Here is a 26,458-nt window from a genome sequence, read left to right as displayed (position 1 = left end):
TTTTGTGGAAAGTGAAATGCTATGTTGAAGCACAACTGGATTGCACTCGGCAATCCAGGTGGACCGCGAGGATGAAGCATGCCACCTACTAGGTAGGTGGGTGAGAGTTTTCCTAAGACAACCACTTGTTGTCTGCGTTCCTCTACCAAGGTGCAGTTCGACAACCATGACCTTAACCTGTTAAGGACTTGTCCATGTTGTTTTTGTATATTATTCACGGAAAGGGACAAGTACCTGTTCCATCTCCTTACTCTCTAGTTGTTCTTTTGTGAAGAGATTAACTAGCCTGGTCCAGAAAGAGAGAGTATTGGTGTAGAAATCGATGGCGATGACACTAGGGATGGGGTCAGAGGAATGGTTGGAGGGTTTAGTTTCCAGGATGCAATTTAGGAGGTCATCTTCCGAGATGACATCAAAGTTCTGCATAGTGACTAAGGATTTCCGCTCCTCAATGGGGGTGGGGTGGGCGACCTGATCCACCGGGGCTTTGAGCTTTTCATCAAAGAATATAGCGAAATCTGCTGCTTTCTTTGTGGAATCCTCAGGCTTAATGGTTAGGGGAGAGCAGTTTGGGTTTTGATGAGGTCAAAACGTTTTTTGGGTCTGTTTTTGGCTGATTCAAGGAGGGATCTGAAATGCGATGCTTTTTCATGGAAGATGTGGTTGTGGTATTTGGATCTTGCTGAACGTAAAAGAGAGAGATTGGAGGTGGATGGAGATTTTCTCCAATGTTTCTCCAAGATTCTAAGGTTCTTCCTTTCATAATAGAGAGCTTTATTGAACCAAGATCCTGAGGGGGTGGGTCTTTTCCTTTTGCTTCGGAGCGGACCAACATTATCGTTTTGGACGGCTAGGACTGAAAGGCACTGAGAGGTGAGATCGTTGACATCCACGTTAAGGTCTAGTCTAGGATGTGACCGCATAGCAGAATCACAAAGAGTGTCAAGGTCAATGTTTTTAGTGTTGCCGAACCAGGCAGTAGCACTTTTAGGTTGGCCGAGAGTTATAACATGCGTTAGGTGAAAACAGAAGTGAATGAGGAAGTGGTCAGACCAGTCTACATGAATGAGGGGAGCAATAGTCAGCAGGTCTGCTTTGGATATAACAAGGTCCAGAATTGAGCCCTTAGAGTGTGTGGTTTCCGAGCAATGTTGGAAGAGATCATGGGCTGAGAGAAAGGTGGCAAGCTTGTTGGTAGCCGAGTCTTCCAAAGAGCCCCAGTGTAGATTAAAGTCACCCAGAAAGATCTGTCTGTCACTTTGAGAAAATTGGTCACTGATGAAGTCGGTGAGTTCCTCCACAAAGGAAGAGCAGTTACCGGGCGGGTGGTCAATGTGAGGGGAACTTGCTTGCACTTCTGGAAAACACTCGCTGCCCCAAATATGACGAGCCCTTTCAAGTCAAGTGAATGTAAAGAGAGCCGAAGTTGTTTACCTGAAGCAGCCAGCTGAAGGAGGCTCGGATTCTGCGGAACACAAACTCCAAGACTAGGCAAAAACCAGAGCCAGTCCACGGGCGGGCAGCTATGAGGGGCAGGCACAGAGCAGTACCGTACCCCTGCTCTGAGGCGTCCATCTGGCTTCCCTTCTCTGGAGCCGGCTGACTGATTGGGAGGAGGAGGGGCGATGGAGAGCAGAGAAAGTGGGACTAAGGAGTCAGGAAATAAACAACAATAACATTAAACCAGCTTGTGAAAGGGGCGCACTGCTGATAGATAATGTCCACAATCCTTATTAGGCAACCCAGAGGGAGGGAGGGCAGGGTAGGCCGCAGTAACACCACTGTGGTGTTAAGAGGGATGCTATATTTAACCCCTTGTATGCTCGTGACGGCCGGGAGCCCCCGTCCGTCCAAATGAAAACTCCGGCACAGTGCGCAATTTTCATGAGCACGGAAGGGGTTAAATATAAGAAGCTAGGGCACTGAAGCTGAACAATGACAAACCATAACAGAGCAGGAAACCAAGAAAAAAAAGAGTCCACAAGAGAACAGATAAAGAACCATAGCAGAATGAGACAGTACGAAGCCCCTGCTCTGTGGGAGGAACAGAAAATAGAAAGGAGAGGCAAAGAGCCAGGACTGACCACTAGCAAGCAAGAATTGTTGAAGGACACTGACGTAGACAAATGAAAGGCAGTGGCAAAAAAGGGGATGGACTTGATGCACACAGACGGATTACAGCTGGTCTCGAAGAGTCAGCTGAGCTGTCTAGCTTGAGCTAAAAATAACTTTACTGGATCCATTATTTAATCCATTGATAATGTGTATGTTTTTTTAAATACTAGCTGGGGAACAATATACATAAGGTTTAGAGAGGGGCTTACATGTCACTGTATAAATAGATATTTGGAGTTGCAAAAGCCTTTGCACTAATGCTAGGTACTCAAAATTTGAGATTTGTATTGAAGCATAGTTTTCACTCTTCAAGTCTATCATCCTCTACGCTTTAGAAAATGTTCACTGCCATCTGTCAGCACTGCTTACTAATTACCTCATGATAAAGCTCTACCTTTTATCTTTGTTAATGGTTTCCTCTAGCCTCCACAGTATAAACTGGACCCCCGACTGGCCCGGCTGCTAGGTGTCCATACCCAGACTCGGGCCAACATCATGCAGGCCCTGTGGCTCTACATCAAAACGAATAAACTGCAGGATAGCCATGAGAAGGAGTTCATCAACTGCAATCGCTACTTCAAACAGGTGAGCAGCTCTCGCCTGGTCTATAGGATTCTATTTGTATATATTTTTATGCTATCATATGTTTATTATTCTGAAATAAATACCAGGCAAGCAATTTGTGAACGTGCATAGAGTCAAAGGACTTAAAGTAGCATATATGTTGTGCTCTAAATGGGAAAAAGCCATTAAGCCTCTCTCCTGTTGATAGAATAGGAACATTTTGTTGTGGAGCACGTTACCATGAATGCAGCAAAGTACTCCAATCAGCAAAATTGATTACCTGTTGGCTCCTTGGAATGCAGTTGTGGATTGTTTCATCAGTCTCACCACAGGCCGCATTTAACCCTTGCACCTTTGTAACATATTTGAGGCAGCTCATATGCAACACAGCAATGTTAATTGTAACAAAATGTAATCCTTAAACATTCATCTCCTTTTGTATTTGTTACTAAAACTAAAAATACTGCCACCGTTTGTTTAGTGTAGAATTTTTAAGGCGCTTTGATCTTTAATATGTTCACATGCTTGAATCATTCCCAGTCGTCAGGCTGGGAATCCCGGGTAATCTTAAATAGCATTATATAGTGTTAAAATGTCCCTAGGCCTCAACAACCATGTTTGTTTAGTAGCATATCCTCCTCATACCACACGTGTGTGAGGGGAACCCCAAGGAGAGCTCGACTCTAACCTCTTGGTGACCTTAACCTATTACTTTTTCTGGTCTACCCTAGGACTGGCCCAGCTCTACCTTCAGAGAACTAGAACTTCTTTTAGGGAATAATCTCTTTCTGGGACATGAAGATCTCTCCTCCATCACCAGCAGTCAGCATGACTGACATGGAGAGAAAAATCCTTTTCAAATCTCGTTCTTCCTCTAGACAGAAAAAGATCTAATCTGATGAACCACATGAACAATGTATTTATTGCATCTATCCAACTCACAAAGCTTCACACTGCGACATTTGTTAGACTTTTCCTTCTAAAACTCTGAAGGACAGGGAGAGGAGGTTAGCACTCTATGTCATAGAGAGTCAGAAGAAATGCCCCCTCCTAAGGGGGGATAATATAGTGAAAAGTGCTACACCAAACACTTCCAGGAAGGCAGCGCATAAAAGGAGACGTGTAGAGTGTCCAGAGCTGGACATATTGTCTAAAGATCCTACAGCCACCTGCTAGAAGGAGAAACTGAGGTATCCTCTTTAAAACACCTCAGAAAGGAAGAACATGAGCATGCACAAAAACATGCATGAAAATCTAATTCCTGTGATGTCCTGCCTAGATCCTCACCGTTGGCTCTTCAATTATCCTCACCAGTAACGCAAAAAATATCTTCGTCGTTTTATAGCCTCCGTTTTGTCCTCCAGGATGATGTCAAGAAGTGGCAAGCTGTCGTGCCACAACTGTTGATCGTAACCCGCAAATATTGCTAATGCATTCGCAGTCTTAATGGATGTTGCGGGCATCAAACTAATCCTGCTGCCAAAAATGATCTATCCGTCGAATTTCAATCTTTATATCCAAAGCTCGAATTTTCATACAATGTCAGACAATTCATACGACATGGCTCCGTAGTCAAGCGCAGTGTCTGGGCTGTAGCATTTGTACAAACACACCTTGATACCTGATACAGTCTTGGTAATTGAATCAGGCCACTCTCCTCCAGCTACAGAAATGGGTCTACATTCATGCTTCAGGGATATTAGTGCGAGGGTTGTTCAGCGGCAGCAGAGACTTATGTGGTACGTAGACTCACACAGAGATAAGGAAACAGACGAACATAGGCGCATGGTTATGTACTAGCGATATCACAAACTGAAAACGACACCCGGTCAGAAGATCAGAATGCAACGGTGATGTGCAGTTGAACACGCAGCATTTAATATGGATGTTTGTTTGCAGAAGAATTCAGGGCCAAATGACGATGTGTTCTTGGGCTTAAAGGCCTTACACAGACATCAGGTTGCAAAATATCACAGAATGCTACAGTGATGTGCTGTCAGGCACACAGCCAAAACATGGACATCTAGTTAAAATAATATTTCGCTCCAGCTAACAGCAGAGGTAAATCACATGGATTGTAATGAATCAGGATGCTGCTTGCAATGAAGGTGCAGGTTTTAGTGGGTACTGGTAATAGGCTCCCAGTCCCAGCAGGCTCTCTGACCATCTCATCGCAAATGTTACAACACCGGATCTTGGCTTTAGCTGATGGCAGACACTCTGCGACTCATCAAGCAGCAGGAGCAGCAAAGTGTTTAGCTCAGTGGTGGGAATATAGACCTTACCCTGTTAAGGAAGAAAGGGAAGAATTCTGGCTTTGGTTCTTGCTTTCCCATACAGTGATGTGCGGAGCTCCTTGGGGTCAAAGAGGTACACTGGAAATTCTGCATGGGCCAGTGTTCGAGAGCTGGCCCAGGTCCAGTGATTCAGTGAAATTCAAAGTTAGCCCAAGCCTTTTGGGTTGCTGCAGTTGTGATAAAGTACCTTTCCTTTCAGTGTGCTATATCCCGAGAGCAATCAATTTTATTTGATACTGTCATTCTAGTGTGTGCGTTGGCTTTACACTACTTCTTTGCCGTGAAGCATAGGATACCGGGGATGGATAGGCAGCCCATCTTCTCTGTATAAGGTGTGCAACATTTGCACTACCTTTCCGCTGTTCCTTTTTGCAGGACTTTTTCTTGTCGAGCTACAAACTGACCTGCTGGAACTGGGCCCAGTTAGCAATAAAAGATCCTTCTTTATGAGGATGATGATTCAGCCAGACAGTTTCAGACAGTTTTACTTGGTGGAGGATTGGAGGTTGTCATGCAGATGGAGAGGGAGACAACGGAAATGCCACGCTCTACAACTTTAGAATACAATCAGTTTAGATTGACCAATTTTAAAAGTACCCCCTGTTTCATATACCGAGGTACTCCCATGAACATATGACGTAAACTCGGTCCCATTAATGACATGCTTCATAGGATTACCACAGGGGGGCAATATGCTGTCTCATCACTGGGGTACAGGAAACAAACATGTACCCTACTACTATAATCAGCTGCTGCCAAGTGATGGAATTGTCATGTCTTTGTTTTCTGGACAGTAGTCACTCATTTTAAAGGGATCGTTTTCGGGGGACTCGCTAATTTAGCCAGAGTTTAACATTGTACAGAAATCAGGGATAGCACTTTGCAAATGATTTGCCAGAATGGGGAAACATCCTTTACAACGCAACTTTTACCACGCAGTGCCTTTACGACGCAACTTTTACAACGCAAACCATTACAACGCATTGCGCTGGGGGGTGCTCTAGGATAGGGAATAGATTTAATTTACTATCCAACACCTTCCCTACTATCCACGGGGACTGGAGTTGGACTAGTAAATTAAACTATTCACTATCCAGCGCCCCAAAGCACTATGCGTTGTAAAGGTATTCGTTGTAAATACCGCGTTGGAAAGGCATGCGTGGTAAAAGCATGCGTTGTAATGTCATGCATCCGCCAGAATGATAACGTTAGATTTTTTTTTATAAAGCAGATAAGTACTTGGATCAGGCCACATAATTCCTAGATTTTGTACATTGCCTGGGAGCGAGAAACAATGATTCAGCTATTCATCCAAGTATAGGTGGACCAATATTACCGCTTTTTTATGTGGGAAACCAAGTGCAGCTGTAAACTTTGTGAAATCCCTTGGTGTATTTTGTAGTACAATAGGCATTACTCACAACTGGAAGTGTTGGCCTTACACGGTAAAGCAGAGGAACTTACAGTGTGATGGGCTGCTACTGTGTCGGCAATATGGAGATCTGTTGCTGTCATTAAGTCTTCTAGTCATACCATTGTATTATATTTCATTTGAAAGTGTAGTGACTTCCACAATGGTTGACCTTTCTCCTTTTTTTTAAACCTTCCATTGTCCTCCTTGGTTTAGATTTCAGCTATAGCTTCAGGCCTGAGAATTAGGCTCAGTTACTGTATGCGCTGCCTAAAATGTTATGCCCTTCATTTTCAGTGCAGCCCTGGCTGAGGCATGCCTGGGCCCATCAGAGGTCAAAGCAGTATTCTGGCACTGAAACGAGTGGACAAAACTATTAGTAACATGTTGCAAGTTAACTGTCAAACATGCTTAAAGTCTCCCCATGTACAAAGGCATTTAGTTATGGGACTGTGAAGCCAAATCGATTATGCACATGCTCATGAAGTATTCCTCTGTTTTATTAGAAAACAAAGTAAACTGACAATAATATCTGGGTTCTCATCCCAAATTATTAATTAAACTTTTCTTTTAGGTTTTTATTACTGCTTCTTTTAGATTGAAAATCGAAGTGCATTTATTTCAGCCTGATTTAAGATACAGGTTTTCGTTTTTTCAAATATTGTCAAATTGTTGTTGTATTTTTAAGGCAGGCTGTAATGCAGTGGTTAGTTAAATCGTTGATTTTTAGGGAAAAGCTGATTAGCTTATACTAATGGACATGGGAGCGCAGGGGAAATTACTAGCCTCAGGCTTTCCTGCTCCAAGGGGTAGACAGTGGGAGGTGGCGTTAAGGGATTGTTTGTCTGGATTGAGTTAATCACCCTGCTGTGGCGTGTGGTGAATGAGACCTGCTTTGGAACTATAGGACTAAATAGCAGACTTGTTTTTGTCATAGTGATATGTGTAGTGTCTTTGTTCTCTTTGATGTGAAACTGGATTTTATGCAGAGTTATGCTATGCTGTATGCTGCACCCTAAAATAACGCCTGTATTTGGACTCCATTAATGGATGCTTAGTCTTCTGACAAATTTTAGTTAATAGAACCTGTCAGAAATTGAGTAATTAATTTGGGAGTGGGACACCTCTACCAACTCAAAAAAACAACTCTGGTTTGGTCAAAAACAGTTGATAGGGAATCTCTGCTCAACCTATGATAGCCCTGGCACAAGTAGTAGGCAGTCTCCATATAAAATGCATACTAAGTTCAGGCAATACCAACAATTTTAAAGCAAAGAACACACACAGTAAAATTTTCAAACCAGTGTAGAAAAAGAGAGAAAATTGTAATGAACCAAAAAATACCATGGTCATCAAAATGGTTAATGAAACCGGAAATTATTTTTTAATGTCTTAAGGCAGAAAGTGCTTAGAAAAAGTCAAGCACTATGGAAAAATGTTTGTGGTGGACTCAAACTGATTTCAGGTTGACCGCGAAAAAGCAGAGGTTGGATGCACCAAGTGGTTTGTTCTAGTCAAAGGTTTTGCTTTCAGCCATAGTGGCCAACTACTGGGAAAGCATCTTCAGGTCATTCCTACAGCCCCTTGCTCCTCATGGCAGGCTTCTGGGTGCCAGTTCTCTCTCCAACCTGGTGTCCTGCATGGTCGAGTCATCTTTAATCGGCTAGGCTCTCTTGGAGTTTAAAGTCCTTCTACGTTTTGTGTCTCTGAAGTAGATAAACAGGAGCCCAACCACTTGACCCTTGGAGAGCCGTTCCAGTTCTTGGGTGCCAGGAAAATTCAGGAGTCCTCCAGTCTTTGTGTAAATCCTCATCATCCAGCAGGACACAGAATTAAGGATTCTTCTTCCAGCAGGGCCTCCTTTAGATGGGGACTTCTCAGGTTCAGGAATCTTCTGAGGAGGTGGTTGTGGCGGTGCCAGATTTGTTCTGTCACTAGCTACTGGCTTGAAAAATTCTACCACCGAATCCTAACTATTATTTCAAAGTCACCCCACCATCTTTTATAGCACTTCCTCTTTGCTTTACTGTAAAATGACAAAGGAACTCCTATTTCAACATGGCAGGATTTTTTTTAAACCTTTTTTTACCTGACCGGGTCAAAACTGGTTTTCCTTTCTACTGCCACTGGAACTAGCTGTGTAGGAGGGTCATGGGAATTAGTAACAGAAGCCCTCTCTGGCATCTTCAAGTCAAAAGAGATAGTGCTAAAGCTGACCTTTGTTCTGCCAGATTTTCCTCTCCACTCCCAGATAGCTCATCCCAGCTAAGTGGTCAGCAATTGTTAGACCTGGCATCTTTTGGTGTGGTTCGCCCTGTCTTTTTGCTTCCAACCTCCTGTTTTTTGTTGCTGAACTTTGTCTTTGCTGGCTTTAGGGCTGTGGGCACTTTACCACTGCTGACCGTGCTAAAATGCATGTGCTCTGTTTCTAAAATGTAATGACATTTGGTTTCTCCTTGATTGGCACATTTGATGTACTACTAACTCCCTAGTACAGTGCACTACATGCGTCCAGGATCAGTAAACCAAATGCTACTGGTGGGTCTTCAGCACTGATTGTGTCACCCACATATGTAGCCCTTCAAACCTGTCTCATGCCTGCCACTGCAGTCTGTGTGTACAGTTTTAAACTGCCATGTCAAACTGGCGATTTCACCCATTTGCCATGCTCAAACCTTCCCTTTACTACAGGTAAAGCACCGCTATGGTAGCCCCATGGGCAGGATGCAGTGTATGTAAATGGTAGGACATGTACTTTTCAGTTTTACATGTCCTGGTAGTGAAAAACTGCTAAATTCGTTTACCACTACAGTAAGACCTATCTCTCACATATGTTAGCAGTGGAGCTGCTTTGCAACACTTTACAAGTGTATCGCCAATTGGGAGCAGATAGAAAATTGGAGTTTGGTGTCTATGGACTCAGAATTTAAAAATACATCTTTTAGTGAAGTTGGTTTTTAAATTTCAGGTTTCAAAATGCCACTTTTAGAAAGTTGTTATTTGCTTACTTTTACCATTCTGTGCCTCTGCCTGTCCCTAGAATATATGTAAGGGTTCAATGACAGTAGGGCTTTGTTAATTCACTCTAGACCAGGTAGCTGAGGTGTGCTCAACATATCCTGATGGCCCATCACCAGGCTGATGGGTCTTCCTGAGCTAGAGTGGTGGGAGGAGTTGACACTTGCACCTGAATAGGGATATGCCTATCCCCGTACAAAGAGCTGCATACCCCCTGTGTGTCTGGAGCCAGGGCAGGGTTTTGTGCACTACAAAGACTTTTCTAGGAATCCTCTCTACTTCACAGACTATAAGTACTGGACCTCTGACACCATATACTCAGAAACCTTCTGGACTGAGGTCATTCTGCCAGGATGAAGAGCGGTTGTACTGCCAGGATGGACTGCCACTTTGCTGCTTGCTTTGCTGTGTTGGCCTGCTGCTTCTTGCATTGGGAATGAGAGGAGTGGACATTACTCTCTGCATCCTACTTTCTAAAGGTTCTCCAAGGGGTTGACTGAGCTTGCCTCCTGTTGCTGCACTCTCAGGGACATCACAGACATCGCCTGCATCTTACAACCAGCCCCTGGGCTCCTCTGCTGTAAGTCCTGACCTGCCAAGTGGTGCCAAACCCAGTCCTGGGCCCTTGGAGGTGAGTTTGGTGCTGCAACCAAGAAAATCGATGCATAGTCTTTACCTGTCTACGTTATGTTGCTGATTATGATGCATTCCACAAATGTTCTATCAGGTTTTGTTCCTGAAGGTTGACTCAGTTAAGAACAGTATTGTGGTCTCTTGCCAGAATAAACAAATAACATTGGAATTGGATGTTTGAATGGCAACTTCAGGACCGTTGCAGTTTCTTCTGTGGTAGCTGTCAAGACTTTCACCTCAGCAACAATAAAACATATGCAGGTAGCACCTATCTTCGGTGCCAGCCATCAGGACATTAGAATCAAGTGTCTAGACATCTTCTCAGCAATGCGACAAAGAACACCGTCACTCGGTGTTGAGACCGTTTCGTCAAGGAACCAGGTCGTATTTCGACAATGCAATGGAAAGCACATGGTAAAATTTCCCTGGTCCGACCAGCATAGGTTGTGCAATCTGTGCTTCACCCTCAAGCATAACTATGTGGTCTGCTTGGCTTGCAAACTCTTTTGACAACCATCAGGCACTGGCACATTGCGCCTCTGGGCAAACCATAACATGCAGTGCCAGAAGCCACTTTATATGTTTCTTCGGTTTGAGGACCTTTTCAGTATCAAATTGGAGGAGGCGAGGTTCATCGAGCCTACTACCAGTGGATGTAGAACGGAGCAGGTAGGCAGAATCACCAGATGCTTTGCAGCTAGTGCTCAAAGAAGTAGAGCTCCCACCATACCAGTCCACTGGGCCCAAGATAAAGTCCACACCAGAACACAAAATGCCAAAACCTCACCCCCAGTTACCGACACCCACAGTCATTGAGCAATGCACTATGGATGAACTGATCAGGGATGTTCTTTTACGTTTTTCCTCCAATTTGTGAGACAAGTGTCAATGACCTTGATCCTAAAAGCACCAACGTGGGTTAGACAACCTTGGTGCTCCATTCTCAAATCAAATCAAATCAGGTGTTTGTTAAACACGACTGCTCACCCGTAAGGGTCTCAAGGCGCTGGAGATGTTCCTCTATCAACATGAAAAATTACTGCTGGATCTAGACCTTCTGACTCTGCAACATGGTCAGATCAGACACCCAGAGATCAGGCAACCGAATCCAGCTATCTGGTACCTGAGGTCTTACAGCTTGCTTACCTGAAACTCCCAGAGGACACGCAGGCCTTCCACAAGTGCTTGTTATGCAGCTTAGTGGACAAGATTTGCCCACTATTGTATTGGTAAGCACGGACAAGATTTGCCCACTATTGTATAGGTTAGCGCGTAGTCTATGTGCAGACCTTCATTTGTTTCTTGTAGCATTTGCATAAAGCAGGTCTGGCATTCTCTTCTGTCTGTCTTCATCTAGTAGCATTAATAGCCTTCATTCCGAATAGGGAGCATTCATCCCTGTAAACTCTTCCCAACTAGGACACCTCCAGTGCCTGCTTGAAACCTTAATGTGGTTATCACTAGACTTATGGATTCTTCTTTCTAATTACTACACTCCTGTGGCATGTCGTGGAAGGTAGCTTTCCTAATTAACATCACATCTCCTAAGAGAATCTGTGAGCTGCAGGCTTTGACTAAAGAAAAACCATTCATTCAGGTTCACAGGGAAAGGGCCGTCTTAAGGACATATCCAACATTCCTATACATGGTATACAGTCTTGTCATGTTACCAAGCTATTGAGTTGCCCATCTTCATTATATGTCTAGATTCTGTGGCTGAAAGAGGATTACTCACTCTGGAAGTCGTGAGGCCACATGTATTATACTGACAGGAGTAGATATATCTGTAAAACAAAACGTTTTGTGTCTTTTGCAAAGCATCACATGGGTAAATCCTTTTCTAAACAGACATTGCTTTATGGATTGTTAATATACATTCTAGCATGCTATTTTAAGGCTGAGCACACATTACATGTGCCACCTAAAGCACAATCCACGCTCAAAAATGTAGCCACTGTAATTTTCTTGGGTAAAATTCCTTTAGCGGACGTTTGTAATGCTGTTACATGGTCAATACCACAAATATTCACCAAATATTACTGTGTGAACATTCAAGCCAGATGTAGGTTTTTGTAGTGCTGGTAACATTGTTTCAAGCATCTGCTACATCTGCCCGCTAGTAACTGCTAATGGGAGGAACTTTTTTTATAGTCAATGCAGAGCAAGTGTCTACACCAACCCATACTACGATCGAAAAATGTTACCGTGTAACTATCTGTTCATAACAAGTAGTGCTGTAGATTCACATGTGTCCACCGTCCTCCCCAGAAGCACTCCCTGATCATGGATTGCTTCATCATAAATATCGTCCACCAAGCACAGTTCCAACTACTATGCCTTCGATACTACACTACACTTACAGTACTTATCCATTGAGCATTAAACTATCTGAAATGATGTTTTTGTCCTAGTGTATTGTGGGCTGATGGAGTCACAACAAACCTTTTGACTTGAAAGGGCCAAAGAAAAACAAAGTGCAAATGTCTGCTTACAACACTGTCAGGAATGTGCAGAGCATGTGAATATACAAACAGATGGTCACAGGGTAAGCAACATTTTCTTTTCTCCAGATTGGTCTTCTCTGCGTCGTAGTTTGTGAAAATTGTGTTGCTCTCTCGTTTTTTGTTTAATCCACATACAAACGAGTGAACATGTGTGTGTCAGGTTAGGATATCGCTAGTTGCTGAAAGCTAGGGTGGGTAGTACATGCCATGGCAGAATGGAAATGATGGGTGCTTCAGTTGCTGCTCACTGGGACAGGTACACCACAGTTACTGCTTGTCCTTCACAGTTAGAAGTTGCACTAGTGGTATGGACTTTAACTGGTTAAGTGAGCAGCATACTCCCCTGTTGATCCATTTGAAGGTAAATATTATTTTCTCGTATCCTATTCATTCGTATACTACCACCACTAACAGACAAATATACACTTCTGACATGGTAGAACAGTATTTTGTATAATTGTCCTTAAATAAACAGGTAGCTCAACCTGGTGCTAACAGAAATTAATTAAACTGTAGAATGGGAGTTTGATGATGTAAGTATGAGTGTAATAAAGATCATGACATTGTCTGTAGCAGTGAGATCTTGCAGGTCTGCAGTGAGAATGGTAAGGCGAACAGAAGAGAGAGGTGAGGCACACATAGAACTATAAAGCATTATGGCTTGTTCACTGTTTAATAGTCACTGGATAATGTGTAAACATAACCAAAATTAGGTAGTCCTTTCTCATTAGAACTAAGTTAACAGGAATTAATATCAGTAGCGGCTACTACCAGACGGGGGTGGTGAGGCTGGGCGGGGCTAAGGTGGGGATTAAATAACAACAAAAAAAACATGTACCTTGAAACGGCCGGCCAGCCTCCGCCTCCCCTGCGTCCTCTTCCTTCTTCCTTCTTCCTTTCTGCAATCCGGTCGGCAGCAGGAAGTACCTGGCACACAGGCTCCCCTGAGCCAATCACAATGCTGCAATGCAGCGTTATGATTGGTGTTTGTGCCGTGGATCGCTGCTCAGACTGGAACAAGGAGCCTGTTCATGTTCCTCACCAGGCTGTGTAATGCAGCCTGGTAAGAACATGTAAAGTGCGCATGAAGTGTTTGGTCGGCCAAAGAGGGCCAGCCAAACAGTTCATGCACACTTTGGGAGTGCAAACCACTCCTCCCCTGCTCTGGCCAGCCCTGCCCACACTGCACTCCGGCCACTGACTGCATGCAATCGGAAAAATAAAATGACAATAATGATACGTTATTGTCATTTTATTTTTCCTTTTTTCACAGTGGGGCAACGCCTTTCCGCCTTAGCGGAGGAGCCACCACCGATTAATATGTAATGATTTAATAAATGTATTTCCTGTAAAATTCCTAATGGCAGATCAGTCAGTGCCTGGTAGAAAAGGTTGAATTGCTTCAGCGACTACAGTGTGATTTTTCACTTAGGTCTACAAAATTCTGGCTATAAATGCTAATACATATCTTTCTTTCTGTTCACTGCTTAAGATATTCAACTGCATACGAATGAAATTCTCTGAGATCCCAATAAAGCTGGCCAGTCTGCTGCAGCATCCAGATCCAATCATCATAAACCACACAATCAGGTAGGATGACGATTTTAGAATGTTGCACGCCCACTACACCACAGGCACTACATCACGAGTCATTGCTTTTGGTGAGTAACTATATCAGGAGTTACTATATTCAGGTATGCACATATATAGTTGCCAGTAGGTTGTTATAGTTAGGACCTAGTTTCCATAGGTTGCTAATAACTTTGGTGCCGTTTGACGAATCTTCACACATTTTTCAAAACTGGTACACACTGAGTTCAGTTAGTGTGTGGAAGGTTTTGGGGAGATTTGTCAAGTGGGGGCCAAGAAAAAAAGGAGGGGGCCCAAAACACATTTTCCCCATGCAGTATCCCATAGGGATTTTAGACATGACTACAACCCGTACCACTGGAAGGAATTGCACGAATTTGGCACAAAGCTAGCTCTTGGTCCAGAAAGAGACCGTAACTCTGATCTGTAGTTTTGGAGTTATTAAATAAAAAATTTAAATATAGATATCTTGGCGAAGCCTAAGCACAGGTCCCATGTTGAGACCTGAAGGGCTGCCAACATTTCAACCAGGAAGTGTTGGGAGACATCTTGGGAATCAGGACTCAACCAGAGTCCCAAGAAAACATGTGCAGGCAGATGCATCAAAGAAAATACCGGGAGCAAACGGCCAGATTCTCAGAATCTGGCCGTTTGCTCCCGGTATTTTTGCATTTGGGATGCATCATCCCAAATGCAGAAATCGCAATTTGAGGAATCTCTAAATAGCGATTCCTTAAATTGCTCTTGCATTTAAGGAATCCTAAAATGAGATTCCTTAAATGCAATGCATGAAACACAAAAAAATAGCGAATTCGCTAATAGGGGGAGCAAATTACCATGAAGTTGAACTTCGTGGTAATTTGCTAAAACTTTGAAAAATGCACTTTTGTGCATTTTTCAAAGTTACATGTTGCGCACACACATGCCATTAGGGCATGTGTGTGTGTAACATTTGTGCACAGGTCCATTTCAGGGGTGCAATAGGGTGACACCCTGGCACCCTTGAAATAGCGGAACATTAGCGATTCGGTAATAGCTAATCGCTAATAAGGAATGGATTTCCCATTCATTCCTATGGGCCTTTAGGCCCATAGGAATGAATGGGAAAGCCATTCCTTATTAGCGATTAGCTATTACCGAATCGCAAATAAGGAATCTGTAGGAATCGCTATTAACATTGCGATTCCTACATGCATCCCGTTTTGCCAGGTGGTGGGGAAATAAAAATCTCATGATTCTTGTGTCTTGGTCGCCCTCTCTGCTGCTCCTAAATGTATGGAAGGGCAACATGTGAGCCCTGGGAAAATGAAAGGCTGTTTGGTATCAGAAGTACAGGTGCAAATTTAAACTCGAGGTTGCTGCTTATAACTAGCTCCGATAGATCACTCCATGATGAAGCAGCGTAACCAGGGGGAGTTCCAAAGAGAGCCGTTTCGGCATCGGCTTAATAGTCTTGATTTCAAGCAAATTACTTAATCTTGTCGCGCCTACAAAAATCAATGTGTCCTTGTGCAAAGTAACTGTTGGTAATGTACGATTCTCCAAAACGTTTGGTGGTGTTGCCACTATATAAAACTCCACAAAAAAAGAAAGTGGTGCTAATGTAAAGTGCTTCAATACCTTCAGGTGTTGTTGGCGCTATGCAAATGTAAAGCACTCAACTATGTTCGGGTTGTGTTGGGGCTTTATTAAACTGCACACAAAAAAACAAATAATCTCAGTGTTAGGATGGGTTACAGTAGTGAACATGAAGAAATACATTGCATCAGCAACCACATTAAAAGGATGGCTTTTCCCGTGGACAGTGAGGCACAGGCAGACCTTGATGATATTAAGACTCAGCCTGGCTCCTTTGAAGAGAATTCAAGTTAAGCGACAAAGGCGCACGGAAACTCTTCACTGGTGAATGCAGAAAAAGTAAGAAAGTGTCCCGATGGGAAAAATTTGAAGAAATAGAGTCCCACCCTGTGAAATGAGAAGCAACAAGGTGAGACAAGAACAGTTCAATCATTTTGCACAGGAGAAACATGGCTATGCAATTACAGCACAAGACACAGGTACTTTAGAAGCTCTGACATGCCCTGTGATAGCACATACCTGATTCACATGAGGCCTGATTTTCCAGTTGAAACACAATAGCCGAACAACTGCATATGGTGTAAACACGCGCACACACCTATTACCCACATGTGTGGAAAATAAACAGAGACTACACGTGTGCCAGGTAATAGCAGCCGTGCAAATATCTAACAATCAGCACATCAGCTATAAACTAACAGAACATTAAAGGCAGAACACTACCCCTCACTAGAACAAAACAGACTACAATGGAGGTTTAAGAGGTGGCGGGGTTGGGGGAGGGAATGATTTATGGACTGAGGAAGCACTGAGATGTGCAAGGGAGCCAGCAGAGGCGGGAGAGAGGAGATAGGGGAAACAGAAGGCAGCAATGAAGGTAAAAGCAGTGGCGGGGAGTGGGCGATCTGTGGATCGGTGGGAGGAGACAGAGCAGTTAAAAGCACAAGCACTGTGTAGAGTGCTGAAAAACAGGGAAAGAAAAAAGTAGATTCTAAAATGGTCCTAAAAACGGTATCAGTGGATGTTTACAAGTACTTGATCCATGGTCCGAGGGCTGGGCTAAACACAAAAAGAGGCTTGACCATGCAGGCCAGCGACAAATGATAACAAAGAATATTAGACAGACAATGGAGCGGGAAAATGGGAAGGCTGTGGGCGGGCTGAAGCCCACAGATGAAACACAACAAGTCTCTTCAAGACAGCACATCCAGTGTCGAGCCGAGACCTAAAAATGCCTAGTAATTCACAAAAAAAGCAAAGGTTACGTGGCCGTTATAGTTAAAATCAGATTTTACACGCACAAAACCATAGAAATTCAGCCGTTAGTTATACTTATCTGAAGAAATTATAACTTGTTCCCTAAGGTAACTATATCCCGTGCCCTTGCCATGCACTACTAATTACCCCACATATTACATGATTCCTTATATATCTTCTATGACATCATTAATAATATCACTGCAATAAAGTTATTGACGAAAAAACTGTGCATGGCGGGGGCACGAATTATAGTTACCTAGTATGTCTAGATATCTATCTATATGTATATATGTCGAAGTGGGCGAGATCTGAGGGGCATGATTATGATGTGCTCATACTTTTTTAATTTAAGAAAAACAGTTCCCCTACTTTCTGTGAAAACTCAACTGTCCCCGAGAGCTGAAATGCTTCAGCTGAAGTGTAAGGCAGGGAATGTCTTGTACTATGAAACCAAGAAAGGGGCCGACAGCTAACCAAGCCTTCTTGCCAGGGTGCCTGCTTGCCTGAAAGAAATGTAAATTTGAGCAGCTGGTCAATCTGCAAATGTAAAGGGTGGCGGAAGCGGGTATTGGCTTTGATTGATGGAACCACTTGAAGCTTCCCGTTTTTTTTTTGTTTTTTTTTGTAAAACCGTTTTTATTGCAGAGTCAAATTATATATACATTATACATTTCTGGATGTCTTGCATGGTCATTATCAATTCTTATTTCTCGTTTGGGTAATTCGTATACACGGCCAATAAGCCCACAACCCGGAGGTCGGGCGGCGTCAGATTGTGAATCCCCCCACGCAGCAGCTCCTGAGCTTCTTCAATTCCTCATGCAAGACCTACTGCAGTCTGCTTTTGCATTTTTCTCCCCTCCCACCCCCCTAAAACTCTCCCCCCCCCCCCCAACTATGGAACGCTCTCAGACTCCCCCCCCCCCCACCCACCCGTTCATCTCTAATGCCTACGCCTTCGCCTGGTCTCGTTGATAGTATGTGTGTTTGAACTCTATCAGGAGCGATTCGGGATGTTCAAAGAGTGTGCCCCTGGTGTGTCAGTGGGATCCTCAGTGCCTGAGTCGGAATGCCCTTCCCCCTCCTCTTGTGTGCTATCTCGCAGTGCTTGCACTAGTGCCTCCCATGCCTCTGCCGCTTCCAGTGCTCTATCGTCAGATTTGCGGCGAGCTAACTTGTATCTGAGAGTACTTTCGCTCGCCGTCCATTTGAGGCATTCACTGAACCATCGCTTGTGCGTGGGCCCCCTTTTTGATTTCCAATTTCTAGTTATTTCCCTCTTAGCCAGTATTAAACCCATATCTATAAACTTGCTTGTGATCCTATTCTTGGGTGTGTGCGGAAACCAATGCAGCACTCCTACTGCCTTAGTGTATTGTAGTTCCCTGTCCGTTACGTTGTTCAGTGTCTCGCCAATCTCCTGCCAATAATCTCGTAAGTGTGGGCAGTCCTATAGCATATGTCCTAAGTCCGCCCCTGCTGTGTTACATCTGGGGCATGCAGCATTTTCCACCCCAAAGTATTTCCCTATTTCCCCTGGTGTAAGGTAGGCTCTGTGAAGAATATAAAAATGTATCAGTTGGAATCGGGCGTTTCTCGTGCTCTTCCTGGCTCGCCTCAACAGCTGCACCCACGTTGTGTCAGGGATCTCCATTTGGAGGTCCAGTTCCCATCTAGCCTTCAGTGTTGTCAGAGGTTTTAAAGGTTCCCGTAGCATTCTAGAATAAAGGCACGTCACTGCCTTATATGTGCCGGCTGCCATCATAGTGTACTGGCAGGCCATGGACGTGGTGGGCTCCAGCAGTCCCTCCCCCCAGTGTGCCTGCATAGCCCTGGTCACTGCAGCGTGCATCAGGTAATCCCTTTTCGAAAGATCGAATCTGTCTTGCAAGGTCTGGTATGGAAGTAATGCCCCGTCTTCACACAGGTCTCCTATCATTTGTAGCCCCGCGTCTTCCCACCCCTGCAGACGCGACCAGTCGCCGCCATGTGGGAGTGCTTTGAAGCTTCCCGATGACACAGATTTATTCCTTTTAAGAGGCATTGTAAGGGAGTAACAAAGTGAACTGTGAAGTGTGTGCTTTTAAAGGACAATTCTAAAAAAAAATGTTCTGGGTATTACTAAAATCTATATTTTGTAAGGACTTTTGTTATCCTAAACCTTTTTAAGCATTTTGAAGCGGCCTATCTTGTAATGCAATTTTAAAATAATGTCTTGAATATTCATAGTGTGTTCTTGCACAGACCTGGACCTCGTAGCGCTAAACGTAGTGTTAGAATTGGGGGTCTCTAGTTGGCGTTTCGTGATGCAAATCACTTCATCAGGGTCTGCGGGCATCTGGCAATAAAACACACACAGTCTGAATGCACTCACTTAAAGTACGTTTTCCCGCCCCAGTGGGCGTGGTCACTCGCATGGCCTGCTGGATCTTGGAGTGCCATATTTTATTCCCAGTGGATCGTCGTGTGTGTTCGTGATTCTGCCCAAATTAAATTACCACAGTGGGTTGCGGTGTGACGGCAGGTGACTGTCCTGTTCATAACATCCTCCACGGGCCAGTTGCCCGCAGACCCTGATGAAGTGATTTGCATCACGAAACGCGTAGGGAAGGAAATTTTTATTTCGAGCGAGGTCTTGCAGCTGCCTGGAACTGTTTTCCTCCATCAAATAAAGAATGGGAAAATCAAACCTACCTGTTTGTGGCGTCCTTACAGCAGGCAAAACTTGTTGTTGAATTCATTGCGGCCCCGCCTGAGCCGCGAGGAGCGCCCAGCTGCACTTCGTGCCGTCCTCTGCAGCTCCAAACGACTTTGAAGAATAGAACTGGTTGGCCTGTGGAGGATGTTATGAACAGGACAGTCACCTGCCGTCACACCGCAACCCACTGTGGTAATTTAATTTGGGCAGAATCACGAACACACACGACGATCCACTGGGAATAAAAATGGCACTCCAAGATCCAGCAGGCCATGCGAGTGGCCACGCCCACTGGGGCGGGAAAACGTACTTTAAGTGAATGCATTCAGACTGTGTGTGTTTTAATGCCAATTGCCCGCAGACCCTGATGAAGTGATTTGCATCACGAAACGCGTAGGGAAGTACATTTTTATTTCGAGCGAGGTACTGCAGCTGCCTGGAACTGTTTTCCTCCATCAAATAAAGAATGGGAAAATCGAACCTACCTGTTTGTGGCGTCCTTACAGCAGGCAAAAATGTTTTGTTGAATTCATTGCGGCCCCGCCTGAGCCGCGAGGAGCGCCCAGCTGCACTTCGTGCAGTCCTCTGCAGCGCCAAACGACGTTGGAGAATGGAACAGGTTGGCCCGTGGATGATGTTATGAACAGGACAGTCACCTGCCGTCACACCGCAGCCCACTGTGGTAATTTAATTTGGGCAGAATCACAAACACACACGACGATCCACTGGGAATAAAATATGGCACTCCAAGATCCAGCAGGCCATGCGAGTGGCCACGCCCACTGGGGCGGGAAAACGTACTTTAAGTGAGTGCATTCAGACTGTGTGTGTTTTATTGCCAGTTGCCCGCAGACCCTGATTAAGTGATTTGCATCACGAAACGCGTAGGGAAGGACATTTTTATTTCGAGCGAGGTACTGCAGCTGCCTGGAACTGTTTTCCTCCATCAAATAAAGAATGGGAAAATCAAACCTACCTGTTTGTGGCATCCTTACAGCAGGCAAAACTTGTTGTTGAATTCATTGCGGCCCCGCCTGAGCCGCGAGGAGCGCCCAGCTGCACTTCGTGCAGTCCTCTGCAGCGCCAAACGACGTTGGAGAATGAAACAGGTTGGCCCGTGGAGGATGTTATGAACAGGACAGTCACCTGCCGTCACACCGCAACCCACTGTGGTAATTTAATTTAGGCAGAATCACGAACACACACGACGATCCACTGGGAATAAAATATGGCACTCCAAGATGCAGCAGGCCATGCGAGTGGCCACGCCCACTGGGGCGGGAAAACGTACTTTAAGTGAGTGCATTCAGACTGTGTGTGTTTTATTGCCAGTTGCCCGCAGACCCTGATGAAGTGATTTTCATCACGAAACGCGTAGGGAAGGACATTTTTATTTCGAGCGAGGTACTGCAGCTGCCTGGAACTGTTTTCCTCCATCAAATAAAGAATGGGAAAATCAAACCTACCTGTTTGTGGCGTCCTTACAGCAGGCAAAACTTGTTGTTGAATTCATTGCGGCCCCGCCTGAGCCGCGAGGAGCGCCCAGCTGCACTTCGTGCAGTCCTCTGCAGCGCCAAACGACGTTGGAGAATGGAACAGGTTGGCCCGTGGAGGATGTTATGAACAGGACAGTCACCTGCCGTCACACCGCAACCCACTGTGGTAATTTAATTTGGGCAGAATCACGAACACACACGACGATCCACTGGGAATAAAATATGGCACTCCAAGATCCAGCAGGCCATGCTAGTGGCCACGCCCACTGGGGCGGGAAAACGTACTTTAAGTGAGTGCATTCAGACTGTGTGTGTTTTATTGCCAGTTGCCCGCAGACCCTGATGAAGTGATTTGCATCACGAAACGCGTAGGGAAGGACATTTTTATTTCGAGCGAGGTACTGCAGCTGCCTGGAACTGTTTTCCTCCATCAAATAAAGAATGGGAAAATCAAACCTACCTGTTTGTGGCGTCCTTACAGCAGGCAAAACTTGTTGTTGAATATATATATATATATATATATATATATATATATATATATATATATATATATATATATATATATATATATATATATATATATATATATATATATATATATATAATATATATATATATATTTCAGCTCCGTTGCACCAGAAACCGGGTCACTCGCAAACGGGTGCCTCTTCGTGGTGGCGCACCACGTTACGAATTGCAGCTCCAATAATCTCCCATTTCACAGAAAGAAAATTCGGCACTCGCAGGGGGAAGTGTTCACGTTAGTTTTAATGTCAAACACTCAGCAGACAAACGCGTTTCGGTTTTCCTTCGTCAGTGTCTACCATTGACACGGAAGGAAGCAGATTTAAAAACATTTCCTCACATTTTGGCATGTGTATAGAAAGAGGACTGACGTTAAGCCCCGTGAGAAGGTTATTTACACAGTATATTACTTTTTCTTTTACATATCGTAACACACGTGAATTGGCAATATGAATGAAATACCTTATACAATTTCATACCTTAATTTCAGATAAGTTCAATACATTATTTCCGAAATTATTTACATTATATATACATTTTATTAAATTGCCTTTTACCGTGTTGTGGGTGTTATTAAGCCGTGGATCGGCAATGCTCACGGGGTGAGAAATACTCATGAGATTCATGGTTAAGTATAGTTTCTAGGGTCTATGCTTTTCCCAAATGAGATGCTAATTCCTCGTTCTTGTTTAATCCCAAAGGGGCCTTCGTCTGGAGGTCTATTATATAACGGGATTCTAACCTTCTTAGTCTCCGTAATCTGTCTCCACCCCTTGGGTCTACTGGAATTTGGTCCAAAGCATAATATTGCAGGAGTTCTCTGTTGCTATTATGCTTTAAGGCAAAGTGTTTCGCTACGGGATAGTTGAAATCTTTGTTCATAATAGCACGTTGGTGCTCTAGTATACGTAACTTGACGTTCTTTACTGTACTGCCTATGTATTTCAGTCCACATGGGCACAATAGGCAGTACACCACATGTGTAGTGGTACACGTAAGAAACTTGGATATTTTTCTTGTCTTTTTTGACCCTGGTATTTCAAATGATGTTCTCTTTTTGCTTTTTTCACAGGCTTTGCACTTTCCGCACGGGAAAAATCCTGGCATATCCTTAATCCTCCCTGTTACTGCTGGTTTATCAGGAAGATGGCTGTGTACAATTTTATCCTTAATGGATCTTCCTTTCTTGAATGTAATTAAAGGAAAAGCTGGAATTTCTTTTCCTATAATCTGGTCCGTTTTGAGGATATGCCAGCTTTTTTAAAAAAAAATTCTCAGATGATTAGAGTCATCCGAGAAAGTGGTGATTAATTTGAATTTTCCCTCATTTTTCATATTCAGCTTGGTTTTCTTGATCTTTTCTTTTAACAATTGGTCTCGGGGTATTCTCTCAACTCTTTTTAGAGTGTTTTCTAAGAGGTTTTTGTTATATCCCCTTGCTTGAAATCTGCTGATGCTATCTCTTGCTGCCCTTGCAAAGTCGGAATCCCTAGAGCAATTCCTTTTGATTCTCAGAAGCTCTCCATAGGGGATGCTTCTGATCAGGGTGGGGGGGGTGGCTACTTTCGGCATGCAGGACCGAATTGCCAGCTGTTATTTTCCTAAACAATTCTGTTTCTACTTTGGTACCCATCAAGTTTACTTTCAAATCCAGATAATTTACTGTCGAGGCATTAATATCAGCTGTGAAGTTCAGATTCAAGTCGTTCGTATTTAGGTATGCCACAAACTCTTCTGCCGAAGTTACTGACCCCTCCCAAACTAGGAAGAGGTCATCAATGTACCTATACCAGACTTTTAGGTTTCCAGACCATTTTTCGAAACCCGGGCTCCTGGTTACCTGCTCCTCCCACCAGCCCACGAATAAATTCGCGTAGCTGGGGGCGAAGCAGGTTCCCATCGCCGTACCAGTGACTTGTCTGTACAATTGTCCTTGAAATAAGAATATGTTGTTGAATAAACAATATTCTATAAATTCTAACAGCATTTTACTGTGTTTTACAAATTTCATTGGTCTTTTGTCACCTTCTCACGGGGCTTAACGTCAGTCCTCTTTCTATACACATGCCAAAATGTGAGGAAATGTTTTTAAATCTGCTTCCTTCCGTGTCAATGGTAGACACTGACGAAGGAAAACCGAAACGCGTTTGTCTGCTGAGTGTTTGACATTAAAACTAACGTGAACACTTCCCCCTGCGAGTGCTGAATTTTCTTTCTGTGAAATGGGAGATTATTGGAGCTGCAATATATATATATATATATATATATATATATATATATATATATATATATATATATATATATACAAAACCAAGAGTTGCCCTCCTTAAGGAAGCCACACGTAAGAGGTAAGTGTTCACCGCATTTATTGAAGAAAGCTGCAGCATGGAATCAGCGCACCTCCAACAGTCTTATAAGCTTGACGCGTTTCGTGCAGCTACGCACTTAATCATGGACGTGTACAGTCATTAGGCAGAACAGCGCAATTTTATTCCGCACCTGGTAATTGAAATGAGGCACGCCCCAGTGGGAGTTCACAGGCGCACTGCCTGCTGCCCCTGTAGTGCTGGTATTCTTCGTTCTCCAGTGAGCTGCGGCGTGCTGCCAATAATTCCGACCTTTAAAATCCTCAGTGGGTTAGGAAAGAGTCACTGGACCATATTCCACCATATGACTTTCTTCGTGCCCCCTCAAGCCTCTGCGCAGCAAACCACCTCCAGGTGCAAGCATGGGACCGATTTAGCGGCGGGGCCTCCTCACGACCGGACCAGCCATATTAAATCCAAAACCAAGAGTCGCCCTCCCTAAGGAAGCCACACGCAAGAGGTAAGTGTTCATCGCATTTATTGAAGAAAGCTGCAGCATGGAATCAGCGCACCTCCAACTGTCTTATAAGCCAGACGCATTTTGTGCAGCTTCGCACTTAATTATGGGCGTGTACAGTCATTAAGCAGCACAGCGCAATTTTATACCCCACCTGGTAATTGAAATGAGGTATGCCCCAGTGGGAGTTCACAGGCGCACTGCCTGCTGGCCCCTGTAGTGCTGGTATTCTTCGTTCTCCAGTGAGCTGCGGCGTGCTGCCAATAATTCCGACCTTTAAAATCCTCAGTGGGTTAGGAAAGAGTCACTGGACCATATTCCACCATATGAGTTTCTTCGTGCCCCCTCAAGCCTCTGCGCAGCAAACCACCTCCAGGTGCAAGCATGGGACCGATTTAGCGGCGGGGCCTCCTCACGACCGAACCAGCCATATTAAATCCAAAACCAAGAGTCGCCCTCCCTAAGGAAGCCACACGCAAGAGGTAAGTGTTCATCGCATTTATTGAAGAAAGCTGCAGCATGGAATCAGCGCACCTTATAAGAAAGACGCGTTTCGTGCAGCTACGCACTTAATCATGGGCGTGTACAGTCATTAGGCAGCACAGCACAATTTTATACCGCACCTGGTAATTGAAACGAGACACACCCCAGTGGGAGTTCACAGGCACCATATATGAACGCTCCAATTGCACCAGATTGCACCAGAAACCAATGCACTCACAGGCCAGTGCTTTCAATGGTGGGGCCCCACGTGAAAATGAATGCTGCAAACAACTTCCCTCGTTTTCCAAAGAAGTCAAGCACTCCACTGGGGTAGCGTAGTAGGTCTTTAATCAACAGACAACAGCACCAGACAGACGCGTTTCAGAGTTTCCTTCATCAGTGTGAACTCTGATCACTGCGAGGAAGCCATTTAAACTCATTATCACCGTCCGAGTAACAAACTTGATGATGGTGAGGAACCTTCACATACTGCATGTCAACTGGCGGCCATCTTAGCATGGTGAATTTCATGTTTAGTCTTAATCAGAACATAACTTACAGTTCCAAAAAACAGTCCTCTGAGCATACAATGATTGAAAAGTTCATGCTATATTTCACATCACTGTGTCTGTTCTATTTACACAAAACAAAATAATGCGTTTTCAAACATCACGTTACTCGCCGTATATCGGCATATACTGAGATTCACCCGGGCAGGCTCAGTGTTAATATAATCACATTTCACGCCGTTTATCTGCGTATATTCGAATTAACCAAGAGGCGAGCCCAATGCAGATATTGCGGGTTCGGCCGTTCCTCGGCAAATTCCCATATGACTTGGCAGCTGTGAATCGGCTTTGCCAATTTCCTATTGGTTAATACGGACCTGCCCCCAGGTACTCAGAAATCCCGCCGTGAATCGGCAAATACATAGAACAACCAATGTACTCAATCAGGGACTGGAAAAGGCTCAGAAGAATGCCTATGTGGGTTCCTATATCAGTGCATAATATTTACAGTGAAGGGTACCAAATTGATAATAGTAATGATGATAACATCAAATGAACAATAATTCAGAGAAATCAGTACCATCAGAAGCCTCAGTTAGTAAACCGAAATTATGTCACCTAATCATTAATAGAACATTGAAGTCACAGAAGTCATAGAATATGGGGACAATTATCTACCAGCTCTTCCCCACAATTCATCCCCCGGGTGTCTTGGTCTGTAGATCAATTATAGTGCGCGACTCTAGCCTGCACAGTCTAGAGACCCTATCCCCTCCTCTTGGGTTTATTTGTACAAAATACAGCCAGAAATACTGCAACAGCTCCATGTTGCTTTAATGTTTACAAGCAAAATGTCCAGCTACGTGATAATTTATATCCTTATTAGCTATTCCTCGTTGGTGTTCCAGGATGCGCACCTTAACACTATGTATCGTGCTCCCTACGTACCTTAGC

At 44.1% G+C, this 26,458-nt stretch overlaps 1 protein-coding gene across 1 annotated transcript in view; it reads left to right on the top strand.

The window, feature by feature from the left end:
• SMARCD2 (SWI/SNF related BAF chromatin remodeling complex subunit D2) overlaps positions 1 to 26,458 on the top strand; it is a 756,802-nt gene that overhangs the window by 457,814 nt on the left and 272,530 nt on the right. The window contains exons 8-9 of the mRNA XM_078645026.1: positions 2,539 to 2,700; positions 14,035 to 14,132. Coding sequence (XP_078501152.1) covers positions 2,539 to 2,700; positions 14,035 to 14,132 — 260 coding nt within the window. The remainder of the gene's footprint in view (positions 1 to 2,538; positions 2,701 to 14,034; positions 14,133 to 26,458) is intronic.

The sequence above is a fragment of the Lissotriton helveticus genome, chromosome 5_1, assembly GCF_964261635.1.
Source record: "Lissotriton helveticus chromosome 5_1, aLisHel1.1, whole genome shotgun sequence".
Taxonomy (NCBI): Eukaryota; Metazoa; Chordata; class Amphibia; order Caudata; family Salamandridae; genus Lissotriton; species Lissotriton helveticus.
The sequence above is the reverse complement of the archived record's forward strand: the minus strand, read 5'-3'. Positions and strand labels throughout refer to the sequence as shown.